Here is a 26,891-nt window from a genome sequence, read left to right as displayed (position 1 = left end):
CCCTACTTGCTAAAATCAGCCAAGTTTTTTTCCCTTTCATTTAGGTAATGGGGAGGAATGTTTCTGACATTCTAAGTCATGAAGCTTTACTAGACATTTATTTGAAACAGAGATCATCATCCTGTAATAAAAGGACATACCTCCATTACAAGTTGGTGAGCACGAGAAACCAGTGTGAGACCATTGGCATGGTTAAACGTTTCAGAAATATCTTGTCCAAATGTGTAGCCAGCGCCGCGTGGTGAAATACCCCACCCACCACGATCATCTGGATCTGACCATAACAGATCACACATTGGGCCCTGGCAAAGAAAATGGAAGTATGCGACGTAAGTTATGAGTATTCATATTTAACTAATCTAGGATTACCACAATGTGGTTATATTGCTTTCTTTTTCATTAAAACTAAGTTTACCTCATGTGGAACTTCTTGTAAACGATCCAGGGCTCTTATATGATCCAGTGTATCTATGGATGGGGAGAGGCCACCATGGAGGCAGAATATCTGTTTATGAATTTAAAAAGAAAATGAATTTGTTTTATTAAATGCTAAAAGTTAATGGAGAGTAAATAATGGTTACCAATGTCAATCCTAGTAGCTTTTCTTTTCAAAATAGCATTTAATAATATTCACAGTGGAAGACGTATAATACACAATGGAAAAAAACAAAAAATGCATGATCAGAGAGAGCTGTTAACATTTAAAATACACTTCTTTTTTCTTTATAATCCTAGGTATTTTATATAGTATATTTCCACTTACTCTAGAATGCGATTTCCATGCTTGTGACCCACCATTAACTTTTCTGTTGGTTACTGCTGACATATAAAAATTTAAAATTTCTCTTACAGCAAAGACCCTGCTGATTCTTGTTATTGGTTGTAATAGTTTTTCAGTTTTCTAAGAGTTTGCAAAAATATTTTTGTTATTTTGTTCTCAATGTTTATACCGGTTTTATTTATTTATTTATTTATTTTTGCGGTACGCAGGCCTCTCACTGCTGTGGCCTCTCCCGTTGCGGAGCATAGGCTCCGGACACGCAGGCTCAGCGGCCACGGCTCACGGCCCCAGCCGCTCCGCGGCATGTGGGATCTTCCCGGACCGGGGCACAAACCCGTGTCCCCTGCATCGGCAGGCGGACTCTCAACCACTGCGCCACCAGGGAAGCCCTCTAGATGAGTTTTGACTATTATATTTCTTTAATAGACTTTTCAAAAACTGCTTTGGGCCATATTGATCAACTATGTATTTTTGGTATCTATTTCTGCTTTTATTTTTAATTAATCCAAGTTTATTTTACTGTTTCATTCTTTGAATTAAATGTAATTTATAAATAAATGCATTTCCTTGCATTTCATCCCTTACTTACATCTAAAAGTTTTGGTTTACACTATACTTCCACTTGGTCATTTAGAAATGACTTCTATTTTATTAGTGTTAGTAGAAGACTGTGCAAGTTCCCAAGGAGGTAGATCTGTCCTACTACTCAGAATCAGAAACTGTCATTTAACACATGGTGTATAAATAGATATATCAATAGATGGAAAGGGAAGCAGGAAGATGGAGAGGATGAAAGGAAGAATTTGCTGGTCTCAACGTGTATAAAACTTACCCAGTTCCCTGTTCTGAAACTTTAAATACAAGGGAAAGAGGCAGGAAAGGCCAAGGAGATGCAGAAAGAATGTCATGTCAATCTAGACCCTAAATTACTAATAGAAAATCTTTTCCTACTTTTATCTGTCCCCACATACATACCTGTCCATCTACTAAAGCTGTAAGTGGCAGGTAGTCAAACAGATCTGTAAAGTATTTCCAAACATTGGCATTCCCATACTTTCGCAGACATTCATCATAAAAGCCATATACTTGGGTAATTTGTCGGCTTTCGTGGTTTCCTCTCAATATTGTAATACGTTCTGGGTAACGCACCTGATGGAAAAGGCAAAGAAACCCGTGGAAGTATTTTTACTAGTGTTATGCTAAGCACATTAACCTCTGACCCATTTCTTTAAATGGTCCTTCAGTCTGCTAGTACATTAAATGTAAATTCTTTTTCAGAATAAAAAATTTTCTCATTCATCACCAGGTCCTCTTGATTAACCTTTGAAATATGTTTTTATGGCCATCCTTCTTCATACTGTGTATCCATACTCCCCTCACGGGAATCCTTACTAAGTGGTAACTATTTTATTATAATAAAATCATATCTGACTCTTTGTCTCCAATATCTTTTTCATACTCAAATTATCACTAGTCGTCTTAGTCTTTCCAGAACACTATGACTTTTTAATGCTCCACAGACACAGAGGAGATCTGGACCCAAGACAAACTCTCTACAGACTAACTTCTCCCTCCCTTTTATTTCCCACAGAAGAATGTATTTGCCAACAGAACACAAAAACAGGCCCTGCCAGGCTGGAGATGGAGATGGTGAGGTGTAGGAAGGGAATGAATAACTTTTATATATGTAACCATTATTTACTCTCCATTAACTTTTTATATATATATCTTTGTTATGCTTTAGTTCACTTCCTAGAACCTGTATATTTTACAGTATTATGTTGAAAACCAACTTTTTATGATGCACATGTACTGTTAAAATTTTTCACAAATAATTAAATATTTGACAATTTTGAGAAAAAAAAGAAATTTTAGACATGTCAAAAAAACCCCCCAAAACAGGCCCTGCCAAATGTGGGCAAGATTTCAAATGTATTTATATAGTTTCCTTTCCATAACAGAACATAGAGACATACTTTATGGCATACTTTTTGGTTAGTAATATGTCTGATAAGTATAAAAAAGCATCAGATTCTGCAAACCAAAAAGCTGCAAATGCATACTTCACACGTATTCACTAAGCATCCATTATGTGTCCAGCACTAAGCACAGAGTTCAAATCTAGTACCAGGTCCACACAAATATAATACATGAATTCTGCTGGTTAGGGACTAATTTCACTTAAGGAAGTATGAGAAACAAGGCAACACACCACTATGTAACATAAATAAGGGATGGGAGAATACATTTTATGATAATTTAGAGTAGAAAGAGTAAAGCTAAGGTGGTTGAAGGCTTCATGGAAGAAGTAGGACTTGAGCTGAGTCTTGGCAGAAGGGGTAAGAAATCAGAGACAGAGTAATCGTTTGGGGAAATCAGGTAAATATTTGGAGATAGCCAGAGCACTGGAATACTCTGATCTGAGGCAAAGAGTTTATGCTACCAACTACTAGCAGCAAATTCAGGCTAGACGGTAGAGGACCAGCCAAGGAGTGTGAGCTCGATTCTGCAGGTAACGCAGAATCATTGAAGAGTTGGGAACAGTGAAGTAACAAGATGAATGTTAAATGAGAGAGGTTTAATCTGGCAGCATATGCAAGGTGGATCTGGAGGGGTCAGATCTTGGAGGCAGAAATATTAGCTACCACACTACTGCACTAATTAAAGTGTGAAGTGATGAAGATATACATTGTATGATAGTAAAAACAGAAAGACAGGAATAACAGATTTTGCAAGGCAAGAATTTTTTAAAAACTTATTAGTTGTCTATATATGAGGGATAAGTTGACTAAAAATGATTCCAAGACTTCAGCTATGGATTACCTACAACAATAATTTACCAGAAGTAGGCAGGAGAGGTTTAATGTATCTTTTTCATGTCTCTCAAAAGATGTAAAATGAAGTGTTATTTTAAGGGGCTATAAAGTGAATGGATCATAAACTAGAACATGTGATATGCAATGCAGCCACTCTTGCCTTTTGCCTATTAAAGCTTGAAAAAAAAATAAACTTCATTAACCATACCTTTAATGCCACAAGAAGAGTCACAGTCTCCACAGAATAATAACCTCTGTCTACATAGTCACCCATGAATAGATAGTTTGTATCTGGTGACTTCCCACCGATTCTAAAGAGTTCCATAAGATCATGGAATTGACCATGCACATCTCCACAGACGGTAACAGGACAACGGACCTCTTGCACGTTTGATTCTTTTGTTAAAATTTCCTTAGCCTGTTAAAAAAAATGAAATCAACAATTAAAAAAAAATTCTATCACAAATTTTTTTTTTTTTTTTTGTGGTACGCGGGCCTCTCACTGTTGTGGTCTCTCCCATTGCAGAGCACAGGCTCCGGACGCTCAGGCTCAGAGGCCATGGCTCACGGACCCAGCCGCTCCGCGGTATGTGGGATCTTCCCGGACCAGGGCATGAACCCGTGTCCCCTGCATCGGCAGGCGGACTCTCAACCACTGCGCCACCAGGGAAGCTCCTATCACAAATCTGAAGGCATCATTTCTTGTCTATTAAAAGAAAATCTGGAGTATGTGGGATCTCCCCGGACCAGGGCATGAACCCGTGTCCCCTGCATCGGCAGGCGGACTCTCAACCACTGCGCCACCAGGGAAGCTCCTATCACAAATCTGAAGGCATCATTTCTTGTCTATTAAAAGAAAATCTGGAGGAAAAAACCACCTGAATGTGTATTATAAAATCATAAAACTAAAACCACAACAAGATTCCACTTTACACCTACTAGGATGGCTAATTAAAAAAGAATTACAAGTGATTTTGAGGATGTGGAGAAATTGGAACTTTCACACGGTGTTGGTGAAAATCTAAAATGGTACAACTGCTGTGGAAAACAGTCTGACAGTTCCTCAAGGTGTTAAACATAGAATTACCATGTGATTCAGCAATTCCATCCCTAGATATATACTTAAGAGAAATGAACACTTAAGTTTACACATGTTCATGGCAGCATTACAATAGCCAAAAAGTGGAAACCACCTAAATGTCCATTAACTAATGAACAGACAAATATGGTATTATTCATTCAATGGACTATTATTCAATAATAAAAAGAAAAAGAAATGACGTACTGACACATGCTATAACTGAAAACATATTAAGTGAAAGAAAATAGTCATATATTTTATGACCATATATGGTCATATATTTTATGACTCCATTTACGTGAATTGTTTAGAACAGACAAATCTACAGAGACAGAAGATTAGGGTTGCCTAGGGCTGAGGGGTAATAACTAAGGGGCATGGGATTTCTATGCCTATTCTCATACCCTATAGGCAGGAATGCACATATTTGGAAAGCTAACAAAATGTAAACTGATCTGAGGCAAAGACTGCCTAACCTCAATATCCACTATCCCTTTCCTTCTCAATAATTAAACTCATTGTATTCAATCAGATAGCCATGCTCCGAGCTGAAAAACTACATTTCCCAGCTGTCTTAGTTCAGGCTGCCGTAACAAATAACAGACTAGGTGGCTTAAACAACAGAAATTTATTCCTCACAGTTCTGAAGATTGAGAAACCCAAGATCAAGGTGCCGGTTGATTCCATTCCTGGTGAGGACCCGCATCCTGGTTTGCAGAGGGACGCCTTCTTGCTGTGTATGCCTTCTTCACATGGTATTAGGAGAGAGAGGTCATCTCTCTAGCGTCTCTTCTGATAAAGGGCACTAATTCCATTCATGAGGGCTTTACCCTCATGACCTAATTACCTACCAAAGGCCCCACCTCCAAGTACCATCACACTGGGGATCAGGCATCACCTATGAATTTTGAGAAGATACAAATATTCAGTCCATAGCACCAGCCTCTCATGCAACTACAAATGGCTGTAAGACTAAGTTCTGGTCTGTGTGATGTAAGGAGTGTTATGTGGGAACCAGAAAGTTTCCTTAAAAAGGGGGTGTGCCCTTCATCACTCTCCATCCTGTTTCCTAGAATGTATATGTGATGGCTGGACTCCAGGAGCTACCTCTACCGTAAAGAGGGGCTGCTCCCTAGGAAGAGCAGAGTGCTGGAAGGTGTGGCAGGCTGACAAAACACACTACAAAGCGATACTCCCTTCCCGATCACCAGAACCTGTGTATATTACCTCGTATGAAAAAGATGTGATTAAGCATCTTGGGGGAGGCACTTATCCTAGATTATCCCAATAGGCCCTAAATGTAATTACATATACCCTTATTAGAGAGGGAGAGGGAGTTTTGAGACAGACACACGGACAGAGAAGTCCATGTGAAGAGAGAGGCAGATTGAAGTGACGTGGCCAAGGAGTGCCAGCAGTCTCCAGGCGCTGGAAGAGGCAAGGAACGGATTCTCTCTTGGAGCCTCCAGAGGGTGTGTGGCCCTGCTGACACCTAGGTTTTGGACTTCCAGCCCCCAGAGCTGTGAGGGATAAATGTCTGTTGTTTTAAGCCGCCCAGTTAGTGGTAATTTGTTACAGCAGCCCCAGGAAACTAACACAGCAAGATGTCTGGTTTCCTGATACCTCAGTGGAGTTATCACCCCTGGACTGCCTATCTCCAGATTTTCCTGTACATGGAGAAATACAAACTGCAACCTTGGTTAAGCCTTTATTATTTTGGATTTTCTGTTACACAAACCAAACCTAACACTAACTGATACATGGTTACACATTGGACCAAACAACTCCACTTCTAGGCATCTACACTATGAATAAAATCAGATAAATATATATGGATATAAGTAAAGGAATGTTTGCTTTTAAGAAAAAGAAAAACGAAACTATAAATGTACACTGGATAGTTAAAAAAACAAATATGAAACATCCACAGAATGGAATACTAAGTAGACATTAAGAATGTTATAGAAGTATATTTGATATAATGGGTATCTGGTATATAAATGAAAAAGGCAAGTCACAAAACTACAAGATCACCTGTTTAACAAGAAAAAGTGTCTAGGAGTTCCATAGCAAGAAAACTGCTCTAACAATTTTCAGACACGATCATGTTAGGTTCTTCAAATAGCTGGTTCAGATCACAGGACCAAACTTTCACAGCAGAGTCATTCAATTCAAGCCCAAAGCATTAATGCACTGGGGTTAAAGACAAAAAGTCCTTAATATAAAAACCAATTTATAGGGACTTCCCTGGCAGTCCAGCAGTTAAAGACCTCGCCTTCCAATGCAGGGGGTACAGGTTCAATCCCTGGTCAGGGAGCTAAGATCCAACATGCCTTGTGGCCAAAAAACCATAAAAAACATAAAACAGAAGCAATACTGTAACAAATTCAATAAAGACTTTAGTAATGGTCCACATGAAAAAAAGAAATCTCTGAAAAAAAACAAAAACCAATTTATAGAAGCCAAATCCCAAAGTTAAAAGGATCCTAGTATAAATGGCTGAAGATTGAGAAAACAAGTAGCAGAGGTCTTTCAAGAGCAACATAACCTCCTGCAATGGAACTAACAACTGGAAAACAGTCATGGCAACAAGCTTAAAAGTGAGTAAAATCATTACGTCATCTGCTTAGCAAGCATCAAGTAATTTGTTTTTCAAGTCAAATGGGAGCAAATAACCAGCATTTTCCAGAAATATTTAAAACAGAATCCTCAAGTCATGTAACATTAAGAATTTTTAACAAGCTCACCCTACTTAACCTACTAAAGGAAGTATTACCAAAAACAGAGGAAAGATTACTTAATATATAGTTCCCACACCGGACAAGTTAGGAGGCTGATAAACCATTCGCTCTGAGGTACACCATACACTGCAATCACGTGACATATCAAAATATTCCTGAAGAGTAAGGTTCATGTATCCATGTCACATCTGTCAGGTGTCTATTATAGGCCAGGCACCAGAGATAAAAAGAACAGGTAAACTCTCCACCTCAAACAGCTGGCTTTGATGAGCTCAAACCAAACAAAATAAAAACTTCTGTTTACAGAAAGAGATAGAAGAAAAAGCCTGGGGAAATATTCGCAGCACACAGGGTAACAATAATACTGACATCTGCAGTATAAAGGTATTTGTAGAATAAGTTACAATATGCCTCAAAAATAATTGACTCAGTCAATCCTAATTACGAGGTCACATTTTTGAGAGGCCCAAGAAAACTATTTATATGAAAGCATTTGAGAATATAAAGCTCTGAATTAGCCTTCATTGTTTAAACTGTTAAATGAAAGAAGGTTTTAAACTATTTTTATAACAGTTGACTTAAAATGTAAAGTTATATTTTCTGTATTTTAAATCAAAAAGTTAATTTTTAAGTCTAGGTAGGGAGATTTTCTACATTGATGGCTTTATTAGTTCCCAAACTTGTAACAGTGACACTATGAAGTTTTGTGGAAAAACTCTTATTCACTTACTTTACTGATCTCCTTAAGTTTTAAGAGTAAAAAGGGGTCACGAGACTAAAAAGCTTGGAAATCATTATATTAATGCATCTGTTCTGTTGACCTACATGTAAGATGTAAGATGAAAGATAAGAGTAAGTCGGTTCACATTACTACAAAGACATGTATCGTTCACCTCAACTTGCTTTCAGTGACTATTTCGTCCTATTACACCAATCCAAAACACTGATGTTAGAATACATAAAACAAAATCCCAACGAAAGTCTGTATACACAGTTAGGATCACAAAGAAAGTCAGTCTACCTCCAGGTTCATCTATGCCAACTGGATGCACCTAGCTCAGACTTTTAATCTGAAGTGACTCTAAGCAGTAGAGACAATGGCAAGTTCTACTCCCACACAGGTGTTCTCTCCAGCGTTCTAAATCGTTTCTATGGTATGATTTTGACTGCGGCTCCAATCTCTCTTTAATTTCTGCAAAATTTCCAAGTTTGGTTCTCCAGCTTGCCTTCTGATTCTAGTCTACTAAACATTCTTCTGACAAATGACATTTCTGCTTAAGTTAGCCTGGTAAACTTCCCAAGAGTTATGAACAGTGTAGTCCATATTTTTCTTCTCTTTGCCTATAATTAGTTAGAATGAGATTATATGTGCAGAAGTCTTCCAGAAAAATGAGTTCTCCCATTTGAAATCTAACTGTGTAACCCTAAGACCTATATACACTTCAGTTTCTTCACTGAGACTAGGTATCTGTGAGTCTGTGTCTCTCTAAAATGTGAAGTCTTACCTTCCACATGTGTAATGTGGAAATAGCTATGCTTTTCCAAATTCAAATTCTCTAAGGGTTGATTCTTAGCTGTGTGGCAAAACACATTATTTTATTATCATCATGTTACTGAAGTATCTTTTTCTCGGGGGGGGGGGGGAAGAGAAGACCTAAACTGTGGGTTTATTTTTCTCAAGTAACAAGAAGCCTGGACGTAGGCAGCGCTGGGTTGGTGCAGCTTCTCAAGGACCATTGGGGCAGCAGACTCTTTCCCTTCACCTTCTCTGCCATCCTTAGTAAACAGAATCACCATCTCATGGTCATAAAATGATCATGCCTCTGTAGGCACTGCATCTGGTATCTTACTCAGCAAGAAGGGGCAAAAGGCCAAAGGGCACATGCCAGTCTAGTCTATCCATCTCACAAAGTTTTCCCAGAATTCTCACTGGCCAGCTGAGACACATGCTCCCTGCTGCCCAATCAGTCACTGGGATGGGGCGAGAATGAGGGCAGAGCTGCTACAAGGTGTAATTCCAATTAGAACTGAAGGAAATTTTAGAGATTATCAAGCATCTCCTTAAAGGTTTGGCAAATGGCCAGAAATGTCCGAGATCACAAATGAAACAGCATTTTTACCAAGTTTATTCATAAGACAGCTTCCCAATTTTGTTCAGGAAAAAAATCGAACTGAAGAGCATAAGTCATTAGAGAGTTCAATTGGACCTGATGTCTATTTATGTGATTATTAATTAAAAAAAAAAATACTCAGCCGATGGTTCCAACTCTAAAAAGGAAACCTGCTTCATATACAAACATTATCATTACTGTCTCACTTTAAATACAGAAATAAAAAGCCCCCAAATGTAAATATTATCCAATTCAATTAAAAAAACTGTATTTATTTTTGGCTGCATTGGGTCTTCGTTGCTGCAGGCAGGATTTTTCTAGTTGCGGTGAGCGGAGGGCTACTCTTCATTGCTGTGCGCGGGCTTCTCTTGCGGAGCACGGGCTCTAGGCATGTGGGCTTCAGTAGTTGTGGCACATGGGCTCAGTAGTTGTGGCTCACGGGCTCTAGAGCACAGGTTCAGTAGTTGTGGCGCACGGGCTTAGTTGCTCCGCGGCATGTGGGATCTTCCCAGACCAGGGCTTGAACCTGTGTCCCCTGCATTGGCAGGTGGATTCTTAACCACTGCGCCACCAGGGAAGTCCCATAATTGTTCTTTTAAGGATATATGGTTATCTTAACCCAGCACAGGTTTTATAAAACTATGAGGATGGTTTAAGATATGTGATTTACAGTGTGTGTGTGTGTGTGTGTGTTTGTGTGTTTGTGTGTGTGTGTGTGTGTGTTTGCTTTACCGTAATACTTCCTAAGCCTTTATCTACATAACAGTGAAGTACTTTGTCAGGCCAGAGCCAGACCCCCTCCAATATTTTTATCTTTACTGTACAGATTCCTGATGTTTCTAAACACTTGATTTATAGCTCACACCCTTTATTGTAAAGTGATCTTACTGTGAGATCACTCTGGCTTGCCTTCAAGGAAAGAATGTGCTGGACTGGCAGAAGTAAGTATACAGTTCATCTGATACTTGGAATTCTCAGTGTAAAAACCCTTGTGTGTCAGGGGTCCCCAAGACCAGCCCCAGGTTTGGTGGTGATTCATAAAAGAAGGTCCACACAACTCAGCACGTAGTTGTACTCATGGCTATGATTTATTACAGCAAAAAAGCAAAATCAGCAAAAAAAGGGCACATGGGGCACAGCCCTGAGTAAATCAAGCGCAAGCTTCAAGAGTCCTCTCCCAGTGGAGCTGCAGAGAGTGAGCCTAACACCTGCAGCAACAAGATGAAACTACACATGTGAAATCTGTCAGTCACCGGGAAGCTGATTAGAGGCTCTGTGCCCAGGATTTGTAATGGGGAGCTGGTCACATGGATACACCCTGCCTAGCATGTACCAAAATTCCAGACTTCAAAAGAAAAGCACGTGTTCCGCATAAATCACATTGTTTGCATAAACAGTTTAGGCACAGTGAGCCACGCTTAACAGGGAATGGTGGGAAGCCTCCCCAAATCCAAGTTTCCAGACACCAAAGACAACCTTGAAATGAGGCCTTTCTACATACAGTGGTCTTAGGACTGCTACACTAACTCTTCTCTGTACACCGTGTAATTCTATATATAATTCTCACGAGTGCTTTTTAATGTGACTTAGCACCCAAAGTTTAATTATCTCTAAGACTCTGACAAAACCAAGTTTAAACTGTGAAGTGAAGGACTGTGGTGACGGTAAATGCCACCCCGCACAGACACATCCAGGCATAAAGCTTAACAGTATACCAGCAAGTTTAACACATCGCTGTATACCTATCCATTCAAACTTGCTTCCTTTCTCACCCATTTAAAACAAATTCTTTCTTGTTGCTATAACATCAAATCTATCTTAGGAAGAGAACTGAGAAAAATAAAGCTTTGGGAATGACATTCACATATAATACTTTATTTTTCCTCTACCCACATTTTAAGAATGCAGAATATATAAATGTCAAGTCTCCCCAGATTCTCAACAGGTGACATTCTATTTTTATTTTTGTGTTGGTGTCCACTGCCAGAGCCATAATCCCAAAAGGCTACTGTATTTGGTTTTGGCAGAGCCAGTATACAAGTTCTTTTCTTTCCCCTCTATTTACACATAAATAATCTGCTATAAAACATTAGAGTCTACCTCTTACTCCTAGGCAAATTCATCTAAAGAAAGCCATAGAACAGAGTGATCTCCAAAACAGATGAGATTAAATGAAGTTCCAAATCCTACAGGGCTAGGTTAATGTAAGTAGGGTGGCCTGTCCTCCTACAGTTACAAGGTTCTTCCATAAATGAGAACTGACCTTTTTTTTTTTTTCAATACAAAGAAATAAACCTTTTCTTTCAGTTCAACCACAGTCAAGAGTCTGTATGCCAAGCAATGTCAAGCTTGGAAACACAAGAATAAATCATATGGTCTGTTGAAATTAAGAAAGAATGAACTATATGTATGTACACAGGCCAAGACAGATTGTTTGGTTAAAAGAAAGATTTTAGTATAACTGTGATCCCACTTTAATGAAAACAATACACCACAAACATCCTCCCTACCCCCCAAAACCCATGTTTTTTGCACAAAGAGAACAAGGCCTGGAAAACTGCCTAATGTTTGCCTCTGAGGCAGGATGGTAGTGGACAGAGAAGGTGGGTGCAACAGTGGAGAGCATTTGCTTTTCCCCTACATTTCTGAGATGTTCAAATTTTTAAAAAACAAATATGTATTACTTTTTCAATCTGAAAAAAATAACTTTTTAAATTTCAAAACAAATTCCAAATGACAATAACTTAATTATAAAAACAACCACAGTGCTATATTCATATAAGGGAATTTTATTCAGCCACAGAAAGGAATGAAGTACTGACACATGCTCAGCATGGAAGAATCTCCAGCCAGACACAAAACATTATGTATTACATGATTCCATTCATATACAATGTCCAGAACAGGCAAATCCATGAAGACAGAAAGTAAATCAGTGGCTGCCAGGGGATGGGGGGAAGGGAGAATGAGGAGTGACTGCTAGTGGGCAGGGGGTTTCTTTTCTGGGGTGATGAAAATGTTCTGCAATTATATGGTGGAGATGGTTGCAAAACTTTATGAATATACTAAAACCACTGAATTGTACATTTTATAGGGCGACTTTTATAGTATGAGAATTACACCTCAATTTAAGAATATGAGGAGCGGCCTTCCCTGGTGGCGCAGTGGTTGAGAGTCCGCCTGCCGATGCGGGGCACACGGGTTCATGCCCCGGTCTGTGAAGATCCCACATGCCGCGGAGCGGCTGGGCCCGTGAGCCATGGCCGCTGAGCCTGCGCGTCCGGAGCCTGCGCGTGCTCCGCAACGGGAGAGGCCACAACAGTGAGAGGCCTGCGTACCACAAAAAAAACAAACAAAAAAAGAATATGAGGAGGGACTTCCCTGGTGGTCCAGTGGTTAAGAATCCAGGCTCCCAGTGCAGGGGGCCCGAGTTCGATCCCTGGTCAGGGAACTAGATCCCACATGCCACAACTAAAGATCCCGTGTGCTGCAACTAAGACCCGGTGCAGCCAAATAAATAAATAAATATTAAAAAATATATATATACATATATATATGAGGAAAACCCCAAAACTAAATGTGAAATGCTGTTGCAGCTCTGACTTAGCCTTCTTTGAAGACGACAGTGATTTTAACGCCATTTTTCTTAGAAAATCTAAGTTCAGAAATATAGTTTACATAGTCTAAAGTGCAGTGATTGTTTGGGCATTAATTTTATCTTCAATTTCTGGTATTTTGGTTTCCTTTCATCAAAGAGGACTTTAATTCACCAAGTCCTTCAGAGCATTTGTCCTGAAAAAAACACTGAAGGAAAAATTTCTGCAAGATCTTCAAAGTAGAATAAAAGGCACATGTTGCAAATAAAACTACTCCATGTGAAACGTTTATAATGTATCTTCATTTTTTCTATGAACATGATTTTACATATCATATGTAAAGTCGAGAAATGATGAATTGATTTTAAAAGGTCTGTTTTCTAGTCATTAGCAGTAGTTCATGTGAGTCTAGTTTGCTTTAGTTTCTTTACCTGTCAGCTATGAAAGGTTTGCTTAGATAAGCACGAAAAATGATGATTTGTTCAGTCAGTAAAACTGGGTTTTAACCTCATATTCCACTGTAATCATGTCATTCTTTGTTATAGTAGAAAGAAACGAGCTACTTTCTATCTATGTTACTGCATTTTGAACTATATCAATGGCCACTAGAGCTGGCACTAACCCTTGCTCAAGAGAAGTTAAAATGAAAGTAATAGTTAAGCTTTTTGGCTGTTAAGACCATCACTTTTAGCTACAAACTATTAAAGAAAAGTAATCGAGAGTTTTCTCGACTCAGAAAAATCACTGATTTTTACTAGGATCATTTTTTTTCTTTTTTTCTTTTTTAGTATTTATTTATTTGGCTGTGCCCGGTCTCAGTTTCGGCACGTGGGATCTTTGTTGCGGCATGCGGGATGTTTTAGTTGCGGCATTTGAACTCTTAGTTGCAGCATGTGGCATTTAGTTCCCTGACCAGGGATCGAAGCCAGGCCCCCAGCATTGGGAGCGCAGAGTCTCACCCACTGGACCACCAGGGAAGTCCCCATTTTTACCAGGACCTATCAATAATATTCATTAAGATAGTTTTAGGCATTCAAGAATTTAAGCATTCTATTTCACATTAATGAAGTAAAGTAATATCCTAAAGATACTTCTGCTTATTTCAACGCTGAGGCCACGATCCAGGAACACATCCATTAGTCCAATGTAAAATTTACATATTTATCTACACAAACCTCAAAATTTTTCTAAGTAGGCACTGTATAATCATCAGCATAAAGATCTGCTAGCACACAAATAGGCTAAATTTCCCTCCCTACTTAGAATATCATCACCAAGGTTCTTCGGGATAAAATAAAGTTTATCACGTTAAAGAGTCTAAAAAATTTCTCTTCCTGAGACTCTACCAAACAAATGTTAAAAACAGTTCTAGTATGGGCTTCCCTGGTGGCGCGGTGGTTAAGAGTCCGCCTGCCGATGCAGGGGACACGGGTTCGTGCCCCGGTCCGGGAAGATCCCAACATGCCGTGGAGCGGCTGGGCCCATGAGCCATGGGAGAGGCTCATGGGAGAGCCATGGGAGAGGCAACGGGAGAGGCCACAACGGTGAGAGGCTCGCATACCGCAAAAAAAAAAAAAAGTTCTAGCCACAGAATGTCCTTGACAGTGCCAGACTGGCTCTCCAGGCACACTATATTTCTAAATCACTGTGCATACTGCTGTTGCAGAAACAAATGGCAGAAGCAATCTCTCTACACACGTAAGATGAGTCAAATGTGCAATCAGCTCCAAAGCTGGACTCCTAATTTAAGTTCATGTTAAGAGCTAGTTGCCTTCTTGGAAGACATGCCTTAACTATTTTATGCAAACAGTTTTTCTCTAGACAGAAATTAACCTTGAAGGCCAAACATACCATATCATTCATACCCATACTTTTTGTAGCTGTTCTCCAATTGGCATTAGGATGGGTTTTATTTTTGCCACTACCTCAAAACAGGGCTTTTTCCAGTGCAACTTTGGTCTTAATTTCAGCTGACTCCTTCACGTTTTAGGCAATCTGAGTTAGAATAGGAACTTAATTTTGAGGGAGAAATCACCCTCACAATGATGTACCTTTCTATAGAATAGTATTTCTAACAGCCTCCAAAAAAATCATGTTACTTAAAAAAAAAAACCTAAAATCTAGTCACAAAGAATTAAATAAAAAGATGATATTTATAATTAGGTTTGACTTTTTACTCTCTCTTACAGTCTTTCTATATGCCTGCCCCCAATGCAGGGGACACGGGTTCGAGCCCTGGTCCAGGAAGACCCCACACATCACAGAGCAACTAAGCCCATGCGCCACAACTACTGAGCCTGCGCTCTAGAGCCCTCGAGCCACAACTACTGAGGCCACGTGCCACAACTACTGAAGCCCACGTGCTCTAGGGCCCGTGCTCTGCAACAAGAAAAGCCACTGTAATGAAAAGCCCGTGTACCGTGACAAAGAGTAGGCCCCGCTCATTGCAGCTAGAGAAAGCCCGCGCACAGCAACGAGGACCCAATGCAGCCAAAAAAAAAAAAAAAAAATTTAAAAAGATATAATGAAACTGCATTTTTCAGAGTTCTTGAACCACTATATAGAAAACCTCTTTTGAAGTACATTCTCTACAGAGAAGTCATATCAACACATCTACTTATTTTGCATCTTTTTCCAAAAGAAAATAGGATGACATTTAAAACAAGATAAAATAGCTACTTTTATTTTTAGCTTTTCTTCATTTAATACTCATTGCTAATTTCTGGTCAGGACGTTACACCAGTAGTATCTTAATACAACCGCCCCAGGAGATCAGCAAATACTATCATCCCTGTCTTAGATAAGGAGTCAGAGGTGCAGAGACTGGCAGCCATCAAGCTGTGGAGCCAGGGTTTGGACTCAGGCTGCCTACTAGAGTTTGCTATAAACAAACATTGCACTTGGCAGGAAAAAGGCGGGCAGAGGTAGGGAAATCAAATGGAACTTTAGACTAAGGTTAGAAGACAGAAAATATACACCACAGAGGTTCACCACAGCTGCTAGAAGGGGGCTGCCGCACTAAGCACTGCTCAGGGGGTAGCGAGGAAGGGCTACCGTCACTTCTCCAGCCCATCGGCGACCCCATCAAAGGGCTGGAGGACAAAGATGAATGACAGGAGATTTTCACTTAAAAAAATCATGCTTAGTGGAAAAGTACAAGTATACAAAGAAAGAAGTGGGTAAGATACCAGCTTAAATATACCTCAGAGGTACTAGAGATGGGTAGTCCAATTTATTTAGGAGCTGAAGTTAAAATAATCTCTCTGGGAAAATTCAGAAAGCTTGCTCAAGTGATTAAGGCTCAAGTGTGACTGAGCAGGGGTACAACATTCTTCTCCAGGAAGACATCTTAAAATTATTAGAGAGTCAAAGGTAAAACCAATTCAACTACCAACTTTGCCCATAACTTCAAGTCTACATCTACTGTTCACAGTGAGGTTAAGTGACTCAGCTAATTTCAGAACTGGATATTTCACCTGACACTAGAGCCTGAGAGATAGATTTAAAACATATATTCGAAGACATGAAATTATAGTTTATCACGCAAGAAAATTGAATGTCGAACTTGAAGTGGTAAGTAAACAAGTTGTTTCAGAAACACAAAAATACCATTTGCTTGGCAGTTCTATTTACAGAACTAAATCCTCTTGAGTCAACATATAGTTATTTAATAGACTCACAGACACAGAAAACAAACTTATGGTTACCAAAGTGGATGGGGGGGGATAAATTAGGAGTTTGGGATTAACATATACACACTACTATATATAAAACAGATGAACAACAAGGGTCTACTGTACAGCACAGGGAACTATACTCAATATCTTGTAATAATCTTTAATACAAGAGAGAATCTGAAAAAGAATATATATATATATATATATATATATATATATATATATATATATATATATATATGTAAAACTGAATCACCTGGCCCTGGACCAAGATGGCGGAGTACAAGGACGTGCTCTCACTCCCTCTTGCGAGAACACCAGAATCACAACTAGCTGCGGGACAGTCATCGACAGGAAGACACTGGAACTCACCAAAAAAGATACCCCACATCCAAAGACAAAGGAGAAGCCACAATGAGATGGTAGGAGGGGCGCAATCACAGTAAAATCAAATCCCATAACTGCTGGGTGGGTGACTCACAAATTGGAGAACGCTTACATCACAGAAGTCCACCCAGTGCAGTGAAGGTTCTGAGCCCCATGTCAGGCTTCCGAAGCTGGGGGTCCAGCAATGGGAGGAGGAATTCCTAGAGAATCAAACTTTGAAGGCTAGTGGGATTTGATTGCAGGACTTGGGGAAACAGAGACTCCACTCTTGGAGGGCATACACAAAGTAGTGTGGGCATCGGGACCCAGGGGAAGGAGCAGTGACCCCAGGGGAGACTGAACCAGACCTATCTGCTCATGTTGGAGGGTCTCCTGCAGAGGCGGTGGGGTTGCTGTGGCTGTGAGGACAAGGAAACTGGCAGCAGAGTTTCTGGGAAGTGCTCCTTGGCGTGAGCCCTCCCAGAGTCCACCATTAGCCCCACCAAAGAGCCCAGGTAGGTTCCAGTGTTGGGTTGCCTCAGGCCAAACAACCAACAAGGAGGGAACCCAGACCCACCCATCAGCAGTCAAGAGGATTAAAGTTTTACTGAGCTCTGCCCACCAGAGCAACAGCCAGCTCTACCCACCACCAGTCCCTCCCATCAGGAAACTTGCACAAGCCTCTTAGATAGCCTCATCCAACAGAGGGCAGACAGCAGAAGCAAGAAGAACTACAATTCTGCAGCCTGTGGAACAGAAACCGCAATCACAGAAAGACAGACAAGATGAAAAGGCAGAGGGCTACGTACCAGATGAAGGAACAAGATAAAACCCCAGAAAAACAACTAAATGAAGGGAGATAGGCAACCTTCCAGAAAAAGAATTCAGAATAATGATAGTGAAGATGATCCAGGACCTCGGAAAAAAAATGGAGGCAAACATCGAGAAGACGCAAGAAATGTTTAACAAAGACCTAGAAGAATTAAAGAACAAACAAACAGAGATGAACAATACAGTAACTGAAATGAAAACTACACTAGAAGGAATCAATAGCATATAACTGAGACAGAAGAACAGATAAGTGACCTGGAAGGCAGAATGGTGGAATTCGCTGCTGCAGAACAAAATAAAGAAAAAAGAATGAAAAGAAATGAAGGCAGCCTAAGAGACCTCTGGGACAACATTAAACGCAACAACATTCACATTATAGGGGTCCCAGAACGAGAAGAGAGAAAGGACCAGAGAAAATATTTGAAGAGATTACAGTCGAAAACTTCTCTAACATGGGAAAGGAAATAGCCATCCAAGTCCAGGAAGTGCAGTGAGTCCCATACAGGATAAACCCAAGGAGAAACACGCCGAGACACACAGTAATCAAACTGACAAAAACTAAAGACAAAGAAAAATTACTGAAAGCAGCAAGAGAAAAAAGACAAGTAACATACAAGGGAACTTCCATAAGGTTAACAGCTGATTTCCAGCAGAAACTCTACAAGCCAGAAGGGAGTGGCATGATATACTTAAAGTGATGAAAAGGAAGAACCTACAACCAAGATTACTCTACCCAGCAAGGATCTCATACAGATTTGATGGAGAAATGAAAAGCTTTACAGATAGGCAAAAGCTAAGAGAATTCAGCACCACCAAACCAGCTCTACAACAAATGCTAAAGGAACTTCTCTAAGTGGGAAACACAAGAGAAGAAAAGGACCTACAAAAACAAACCCAAAACAATTAAGAAAATGGTCATAGGAACATGCATATCGATAATTACCTTAAACGTGAATGGATTAAATGCTCCAACCAAAAGACACAGGCTTGCTAAATGGATTCAAAAACAAGACCCATACACATGCTGTCTACAAGAGACCCACTTCAGACCTAGGGACACATACAGACTGAAAGTGAGGGGATGGAAAAATATATTCCATGCAAATGGAAATCAAAGGAAAGCTGGAATAGCAATACTCATAGCAGATAAAACAGACTTTAAAATAAAGAATGTTACAAGAGACAAGGAAGGACACCACAAAAAGATCAAAGGATCAATGCAAGAAGAAGATATAACAATTATAAATATATATGCATCCAACACAGAAAGCATCTCAATACATAAGGCAAATGCTAACAGCCATAAAAGAGGAAATCAGGGCTTCCCTGGTGGCGCAGTGGTGGAGAGTCCGCCTGCCGATGCAGGGGACACGGGTTTGTGCCCCGGTCCGGGAAGATCCCACGTGCCGCGGAGCGGCTGGGCCTGTGAGCCATAGCCACTGAGCCTGCACGTCTGGAGCCTGTGCTCCGCTGTGGGAGAGGCCACAACAGTGAGAGGCCCGCGTACCACAAAAAAAAAAAAAGAGGAAATCAACAGTAACACAGTAATAGTGGGGGACTTTAACACCTCACTTACACCAATGGACAGATCATCCAAAATGAAAATAAATAACGAAACAGAAGCTTTAAATGACACAACAGACCAGATAAATTTAATTGATATTTATAGGACATTCCATCCAAAAAGAGCAGATGACACCTTCTTCTCAAGTGCACACAGAACATTCTCCAGGATACATCACATCTTGGGTCACAAATCAAGCCTCAGTCAATTTAAGAAAATTGAAGTCATATCAAGCATCTTTTCTGACCACAACACTATGAGATTAGACATGAATTACAGGGGAAAAAAACGTAAAAAACACAAACACATGGAGGCTAAACAATGTTACTAAATAACCAAGAGATCACTGAAGAAATCAAAGAGGAAATAAAAAAATACCTAGAGACAAATGACAATGAAAACACGATGATCCAAAACTGATGGGATGCAGCAAAAGCAGTTCTACAAGCTATACAAGCCTACCTCAAGAAGCAAAAAAAATCTCAAATAAGCAATCTAACCTTACACCTAAAGAAACTAGAGAAAGAAGAACAAACAAAACCCAAAGTTAGCAGAAGGAAAGAAATCATCAAGATCAGAGTAGAAATAAATGAAATAAAAACAAAACGATAGCAAAGATCAATAAAACTAAAAGCTGGCTCTTTGAGAAGATAAAATTGATAAACCATTAGCCAGACTCATCAAGTAAAAGAGGGAGAGGACTCAAAACAATAAAATTAGAAATGAAAAAGGAGAAGTTACAACAGACACTGCAGAAATACAAAGCATCCTAAGAGACTACTATAAACAACTCTATGCCAATAAAATGGACAAGCTGGAAGAAACGGACAAATTCTTAGAAAGGTATATATAACCTTCCAAGACTGAACCAGGAAGAAACAGAAAATATGAACAGACCAATCACAAGTAATGAAATTGACACTGTGATGAAAAATCTTCCAACAAATAAAAGTTCAGGACTAGATGGTTTCACAGGTGAATTCTATCAATCATTTAGAGAAGAGCTAATACCCATCCTTCTCAAACTCTTCCAAAAAATTGCAGAGGAACACTCCCAAACGCATTCTATGAGGCCACCCTCACCCTGATACCAAAACCAGACAAAGACACTACAAAAAAGAAAATTACAGACCAATATCACTCATGAATATAGATGCAAAAATCCTCAACAAAATACTAGCAAACAGAATCCAACAACACATTAAAAGGCTCATACACCATGATCAAGTGGGATTTATCCCAGGGATGCAAGAGTTCTTCAATATACACAAATCAATCAATATGATACACTATATTAACAAATTGAAGAATAAAAACCATATGATCTCAATAGATGCAGAAAAAGCTTTTGACAAAATTCAACACCCATTTATGATAAAAACTCTCCAGAAAGTGGGCATAGAGGGAACCTACCTCAACATAATAAAGGCCAGATACAACAAACCCACAGCAAACATCATTCTCAATGGTGAAAAACTGAAATCACTTCCTCTAAGATCAGGAAAAAGACAAGGATGTCCACTCTCGCCACTATTATTTGACATAGCTTTGGCAGTGCTAGCCACAGCAATCAGAGAAGAAAAAGAAATAAAAGGAATACAAATTGGAAAAGAAGAAGTAAAACTGTCACTGTTTGCAGATGACATGATACTATACATAGAGAATCCTAAAGATGCCACCAGAAAACTACTAGAGCTAATCAATGAATTTGGTAAAGTTGCAGGATACAAAATTAATGCACAGAAATCTCTCGCATTCCTATACACTAATGCTCAAAACTCTGAAAGAGAAATTAAGGAAACACTCCCATTTACCACTGCAACAAAAAGAATAAAATACCTAGGAATAAACCTACCTAGGGAGACAAAACACCTGTATGCAGAAAACTATAAGACACTGATGAAAGAAATTAATGATGATACCAACAGATGGAGACATATACCATGTTCTTGGATTGGAAGAATCAATATTGTTGATATTTGTCCAAAAGCAATCTACAGATTCAATGCAATCCCTATCAAATTACCAATCGCATTTTTTACAGAACTAGAACAAAAAAATCTTAAAATTTGTATGGAGACACAGAAGACCCCAAATAGCCAAAGCAGTCGTGAGGGAAAAAAGTGGAGCTGGAGGAATCACACTCCCTGACTTCAGACTATATATACTACAAAGCTACAGTAATCAAGACAATATGGTACTGGCACAAAAACAGAAACATAGATCAATGGAACAAGATAGAAAGCCCAGAGATAAACCCACGCACCTATGGTCAACTAATCTATGACAAAGGAGGCAAGAATATACAGTGGAGAAAAGACAGTCTCTTCAATAAGTGGTACTGGGAAAACTGGACAGCTACATGTAAAAGAATGAAGTTAGAACATTCTCTAACACCATACACAAAAATAAACTCAAAATGGATTAGAGACCTAAATGTAAGACCGGACACTATAAAACTCTTAGAGGAAAACATAGGAAGAACACTCTTTGACATAAATCACAGCTAGATCTTTTTTGATCCACTTCCTAGAGTAATGGAAATAAAAATAAAAATAAACAAATGGAACCTAATGAAACTTAAGGTCTTTTGCACAGCAAAGGAAACCATAAACAAGACGAAAAGACAACCCTCAGAATTGGAGAAAATATTTGCAAACGAATCAATGGACAAAGGATTAACCTCCAAAATATAAACAGTTCATGCAGCTCAATATTAAAAAAACAAACAACCCAATCCAAAAATGGGCAGAAGACCTGAATAGACATTTCTCCAAAGACATACAGGTGGCCAAGAAGCACATGAAAAGCTACTCAACATCACTAATTATTAGAGAAATGCAAATTAACACTACAATGAGGTATCACCTCACACCAGTTAGAATGGATATCATCAGAAAATCTACAAACAGCAAATGCTGGAGAGGGTGTGGAGAAAAGGGAACCCTCTTGCACTGTTGGTGGCAATGTAAATTGATACAGCCACTATGGAGAACAGTATGGAGGTTCCTTAAAAAAACTAAAAATAGAATTACCATATGACACAGCAATCCCAATACTGGGCATATACCCAGAGAAAACCATAATTCAAAAAGAAACATGCACCCCCGTGTTCACTGCAGCAGTATTTACAATAACCAGGTCATGAAGCAACCTAAATGCCCATTGACAGACGAATGGGTAAAGAAGATGTGGTACATATATACAATAGAATATTACTCAGCCATAAAAAGGAACGAAATTGGGTCATTTGTAGAGACATGGATGCATCTAGAGACTGTCATACAAAGTGAAGTCAGAAAAACAAATATTGTATATTAACACATATATGTGGAACGTAGAAAAATGGTACAGATGAACCAGTTTGCAGGGCAGCAACTGAGACACAGATGTAGAGAACAAAGGTATGGACACCACAGGCGCAAAGCGGTGGGGGGGTGGGGAGTGGTGGTGGTGTGATGAATTGGGCGATTGGGATTAATATGTATACAGTAATATGTACAAAATGGATGACTAATAAGAACCTGCTGTATAAAAAAATAAATAAAATTCAAAAATTCAAAAAAACTGAATCACTTTGTTGTATACTTGAAACTAACATATTGTAAATTAACTATACTTCAAAAAAAGTTATTTAATACATAAAGACCCTAAGCAACATTACACGTAGTTAAAAAACACTATTCTAACTACTTAATATTACCTATTACTCCTCCATTCCTAAGATGCTTAATTTTAAGGGTACCCTATAAATAATAATGACAAAATCTTTCTTTCTTTAGTGCTTTTCTGAGGCATCCTGACTTCCAAACAATTATGAAGAAAGTCTTATGGATTTTGGCTTAAAAAAATAAAAAACATTAAAAAATAAATAACTTCGTTACTCCTTCACATGGGACCTTTCTACATAAAAATTATTTAGTCCAAACTACATAAAAGATGAATGAGAAAAGATGGAAAGTCCGAAATAATTACAGTGGTTAAGAAAACAATGCACACAGAATTCAGAAAGTTGTCTCAGATCACACTATCAAGAGCAACTGTAAACAGTAAACCACCTGCATATTTTATTACTTTCTGGAAATGAAAAAAAACTTACATATAATAGAAATAACTTTCTGAAAAGTGCTAGCCTGGACGTAAAACACATACCCCATTAAACATTTCAGGCAAGCACTGTTGCCAAACTTAAGACTTGCCGTCTTGTTTCTGAAAATCAACAATTTTTTGCTTCCAAAGAGCCTCTCAACGTGAAGACCAGTCACCATCTGTCTCAACTAAAGTCAAGTTCTATTTTAAAAATCACAGTCTGTCATCACACCCACCTCTCTACAAACAAATGCTTGACGCATACCAATTTACTGATTTTTGATGGGCCCGAGTCACCTGAGAAAAAGCCTGGGTGTATTACCGAGCGCGTTGATAGTCACAACACCCAGGTTCGTTTTCGCTGCATTTTCAATTTCGAGACCGCACGAGATTCATCTGCCGGCCAGCTAAAGCGCCGGGGTTGCTAGTCCGCACGGGAAATGCTGGGGTGTCAGCAATCCCCCCCAAGAGCGTTGGCGACCCCAATCACACTCAGGGCGTGGATTCCGGGTGCCACAATGCCCCCGCCCACCTACCCCGGACCCCACAGGCCAGGACCGGGAGGGTCCGGTCCGGATAGTGGGTTGGGTCCCCGGGTGTCCTGGAAGGGCCCGACCCCATCCGGGGAAGGATGCCCAAGCCAGAGACGCAGCCCTGCGGGTCCCCGGACCGGCGCGCCGGACACAGGGCAGGCATTCCGGGAGGGGAGGGGGGGGAAGGGCAGAAAGAGGAGGGGGGAGGAGAAAGAGGAACGGGGTCCCCGCCCGCACCTCGCCCCTTTTCTCTCTTACCTTTTCGCACAGCGTCCGCACCTGGTTCTCGTTCAGTTGTTTACACTCGTTCAGCTGCTCGACCCACTGGTCCAGCTCCTTGGTGAACGCCTTGTCGTCCATGGTGGCCCGAGCCCCTCCCCCGCTGCCTCCCGCCCCCCTCCCCGCCCCCGCGCGCCCCAGCCCCGGGCGCCGCTCCCCTCGCCCGGCGCCGCCGCCGCCGCCGCCGCCGCCAGCTCCCAGCGGGAGAGGAAGGAGCCGGGGAGCGCGACCCCGCGCCCCGCCCAAGCCCCGAGGGCGGCTCTGGGCGCACGGCCTCCGGGAGACCCCTGCCCGCCCTGGCCCGTCGGACCGCGCGCCCCAGGAGTCGGTGAAGGGCGCGGGGAGGTGCGGGGCTTCCGCGCAGCTCCCACCGGACGATGGGCACCTGCCGCCGCCGCCTCCTGCCCGCCGGCCGCTCCCGGTTCCCTTGCCCCTTGTCTCTCGCTCTTTCTCTCCCCTCCCTCCGGGTGTCCGTCATCGCCCGGGCATTTCCGCCGAGAAAAGACGAGCCGGCGGCGCCGCCAGGGTCCGGGACGCGGGGAGGGGTGCAGCGCCCCCGTGTGGCTCGGCGGAGAAACGGGCCGAGGGCCCGAGGGTCGCGCCGCTTTCTCGCTCTTCCACTTGGTATCATCCTTTTCCACTTCGGGTCCGGACCAAACGCTCCAGGTTCTTCCTTCACATCCTTTTCTCTGGGAATATCTGTCCCCACCTTACTCTCTTGCAGTGCTTTCTCTTTTATCTCATTTTTTTTTTTAGCGCTCTGAGGAGGGAATTGGTAAGCTTGTGGCTCTCCTCGACCACATAGACCCGAGAGACTAGCACTCTCCTATAGCAGGCATTCCATATCTATTAAATAAATAAATAAATAAATAAATAAATAAATAAATAAATAAATAAATAAATAAATTCTTTCCGGTCTTAGCTCTGTCATTAGCTAGCTGTGCAGCACTGACATCTCGAATCCTCCCTTTCAGCATCAGAAAGTCAAGCCGATTGCTCTGTGGTATCAATGTGTCCCTTCCAACTCCAGCATTCTGGAAACTGCATCCGCGTTTATGCAGTGTTTACTGAATTCTGATGATTTGTTCATTCAACGAACATTTATCGAGCAACTGCTAACTGACAGGTCCCCTGGAGCGCAGGTGCTAACCAAGCATACTTCCTCTATCAGGATGTTGCCTGAACCCAAGTGGCAAGCAACGTCCTGTATCAGAAGGCAAGGGCTCCCTCTTGTCATTGCCAGCCTCCTAGCCATGTCCTTGGACAATCACCGGATCGCCCCCAGCCTCAGGTTCCTCATTTGTTAAAAGGGCGCGGCCTATCTTTTAAGTTGTGATGATTAAATTCTACAAGTGTTTATCCAATAATACAGTATGGGAGCCGTGTTCGTTGCCTAATCCTTCCTAGGCAACAGCTACTGAAATCTTTGGAAAGGTGGCATTCGAACTAAATTTTTTTTTTTTTTCGGTACGCGGGCCTCTCACTGTTGTGGCCTCTCCCGGTGCGGAGCACAGGCTCTGGACGCGCAGGCTCAGCGGCCATGGCTCACGGGACCAGCCGCTCCGCGGCACGTGGGATCTTCCCGGACCGGGTCACGAATCCGTGTCCCCTGCATCGGCAGGCGGACTCTCAACCACTGCGCCACCAGGGAAGCCCAGAAACTTTTTTTTGGAGGGTGGCAGAGGACAAATGTGTGAAAGACCGTGGTCAGTTTGGAAAGCCATAAATACTCCTAGCAACAGAAATAAGTCATATGGTGGGAAACAAGGTTGAAAGAGCTCTTGTTCTCAAGTGACTTGTAAATAGCAGCAAACCAACTGAAGGACAGGACATGAAAAGATGGTGAAACAGTACTGAACAGAAGGGGAACCTGCAGTGATTGCAACAGATTTGCGGTCTCTGAGGAGGTTAGTCTGTAAATGTTGAAAGGAGGCCGCATCTCAGCTAAACCTGGAAAGCTCAGAATGAGAATGAGAGGAAGAATGGTATTTCTGGAGTTCCTACAGAGGATGGACTGAGAACAGAAAGTATACCTTGAGGAGAAATGGGAACTACGAATAGTGTTTAGGGAGGGAGGTCCTTGACATAGAAGCAAATGTGTTTGGGATTAATGTGCAAGAACACTCTTAGAGCTGGGAGTAGACAGGTGAGTTTGCGAGAACAGGGCTTCTGAAATGTTTAGTCAGGTTATGCTGTAGAGCAAATAAGAATGCTCTTTTGAGGTCTTTCAAATGTATTATTTAGTACTTCAATAATTCTATGACCCAGGGACTGTTGTTACCCTCCATTTTACAGATGAGGAAACAGAAACGTATAGGTTTAAAAATGTGTTCGTGTCACACAGATAGTAACTGGTGGACTAAGGATTAATGCCCAAGTTTGTCTGACTTCCACTCTTGTCATTTGTGTTATGTGACCTCTGCAGT

At 40.9% G+C, this 26,891-nt stretch overlaps 1 protein-coding gene across 1 annotated transcript in view; it reads right to left on the bottom strand.

The window, feature by feature from the left end:
* The window catches only part of PPP2CB (protein phosphatase 2 catalytic subunit beta), a 31,540-nt gene extending 6,963 nt beyond the window's left edge, over positions 1-24,577 (bottom strand). The window contains exons 1-5 of the mRNA XM_007447615.1: positions 24,445-24,577; positions 3,806-4,015; positions 1,757-1,930; positions 416-505; positions 141-302 (exon numbers count right to left, since the gene is read on the bottom strand). Coding sequence (XP_007447677.1) covers positions 141-302; positions 416-505; positions 1,757-1,930; positions 3,806-4,015; positions 24,445-24,546 — 738 coding nt within the window. The 5' untranslated portion in view covers positions 24,547-24,577. The remainder of the gene's footprint in view (positions 1-140; positions 303-415; positions 506-1,756; positions 1,931-3,805; positions 4,016-24,444) is intronic.
* Positions 24,578-26,891: the final 2,314 nt, after the last annotated feature.

This window comes from Lipotes vexillifer, unplaced genomic scaffold, assembly GCF_000442215.2.
Source record: "Lipotes vexillifer unplaced genomic scaffold, Lipotes_vexillifer_v1.1 scaffold1318, whole genome shotgun sequence".
NCBI lineage: Eukaryota > Metazoa > Chordata > Mammalia > Artiodactyla > Lipotidae > Lipotes > Lipotes vexillifer.
Note: the sequence above shows the minus strand (reverse complement) of the source record. Positions and strands in the feature narration are given on the sequence as shown.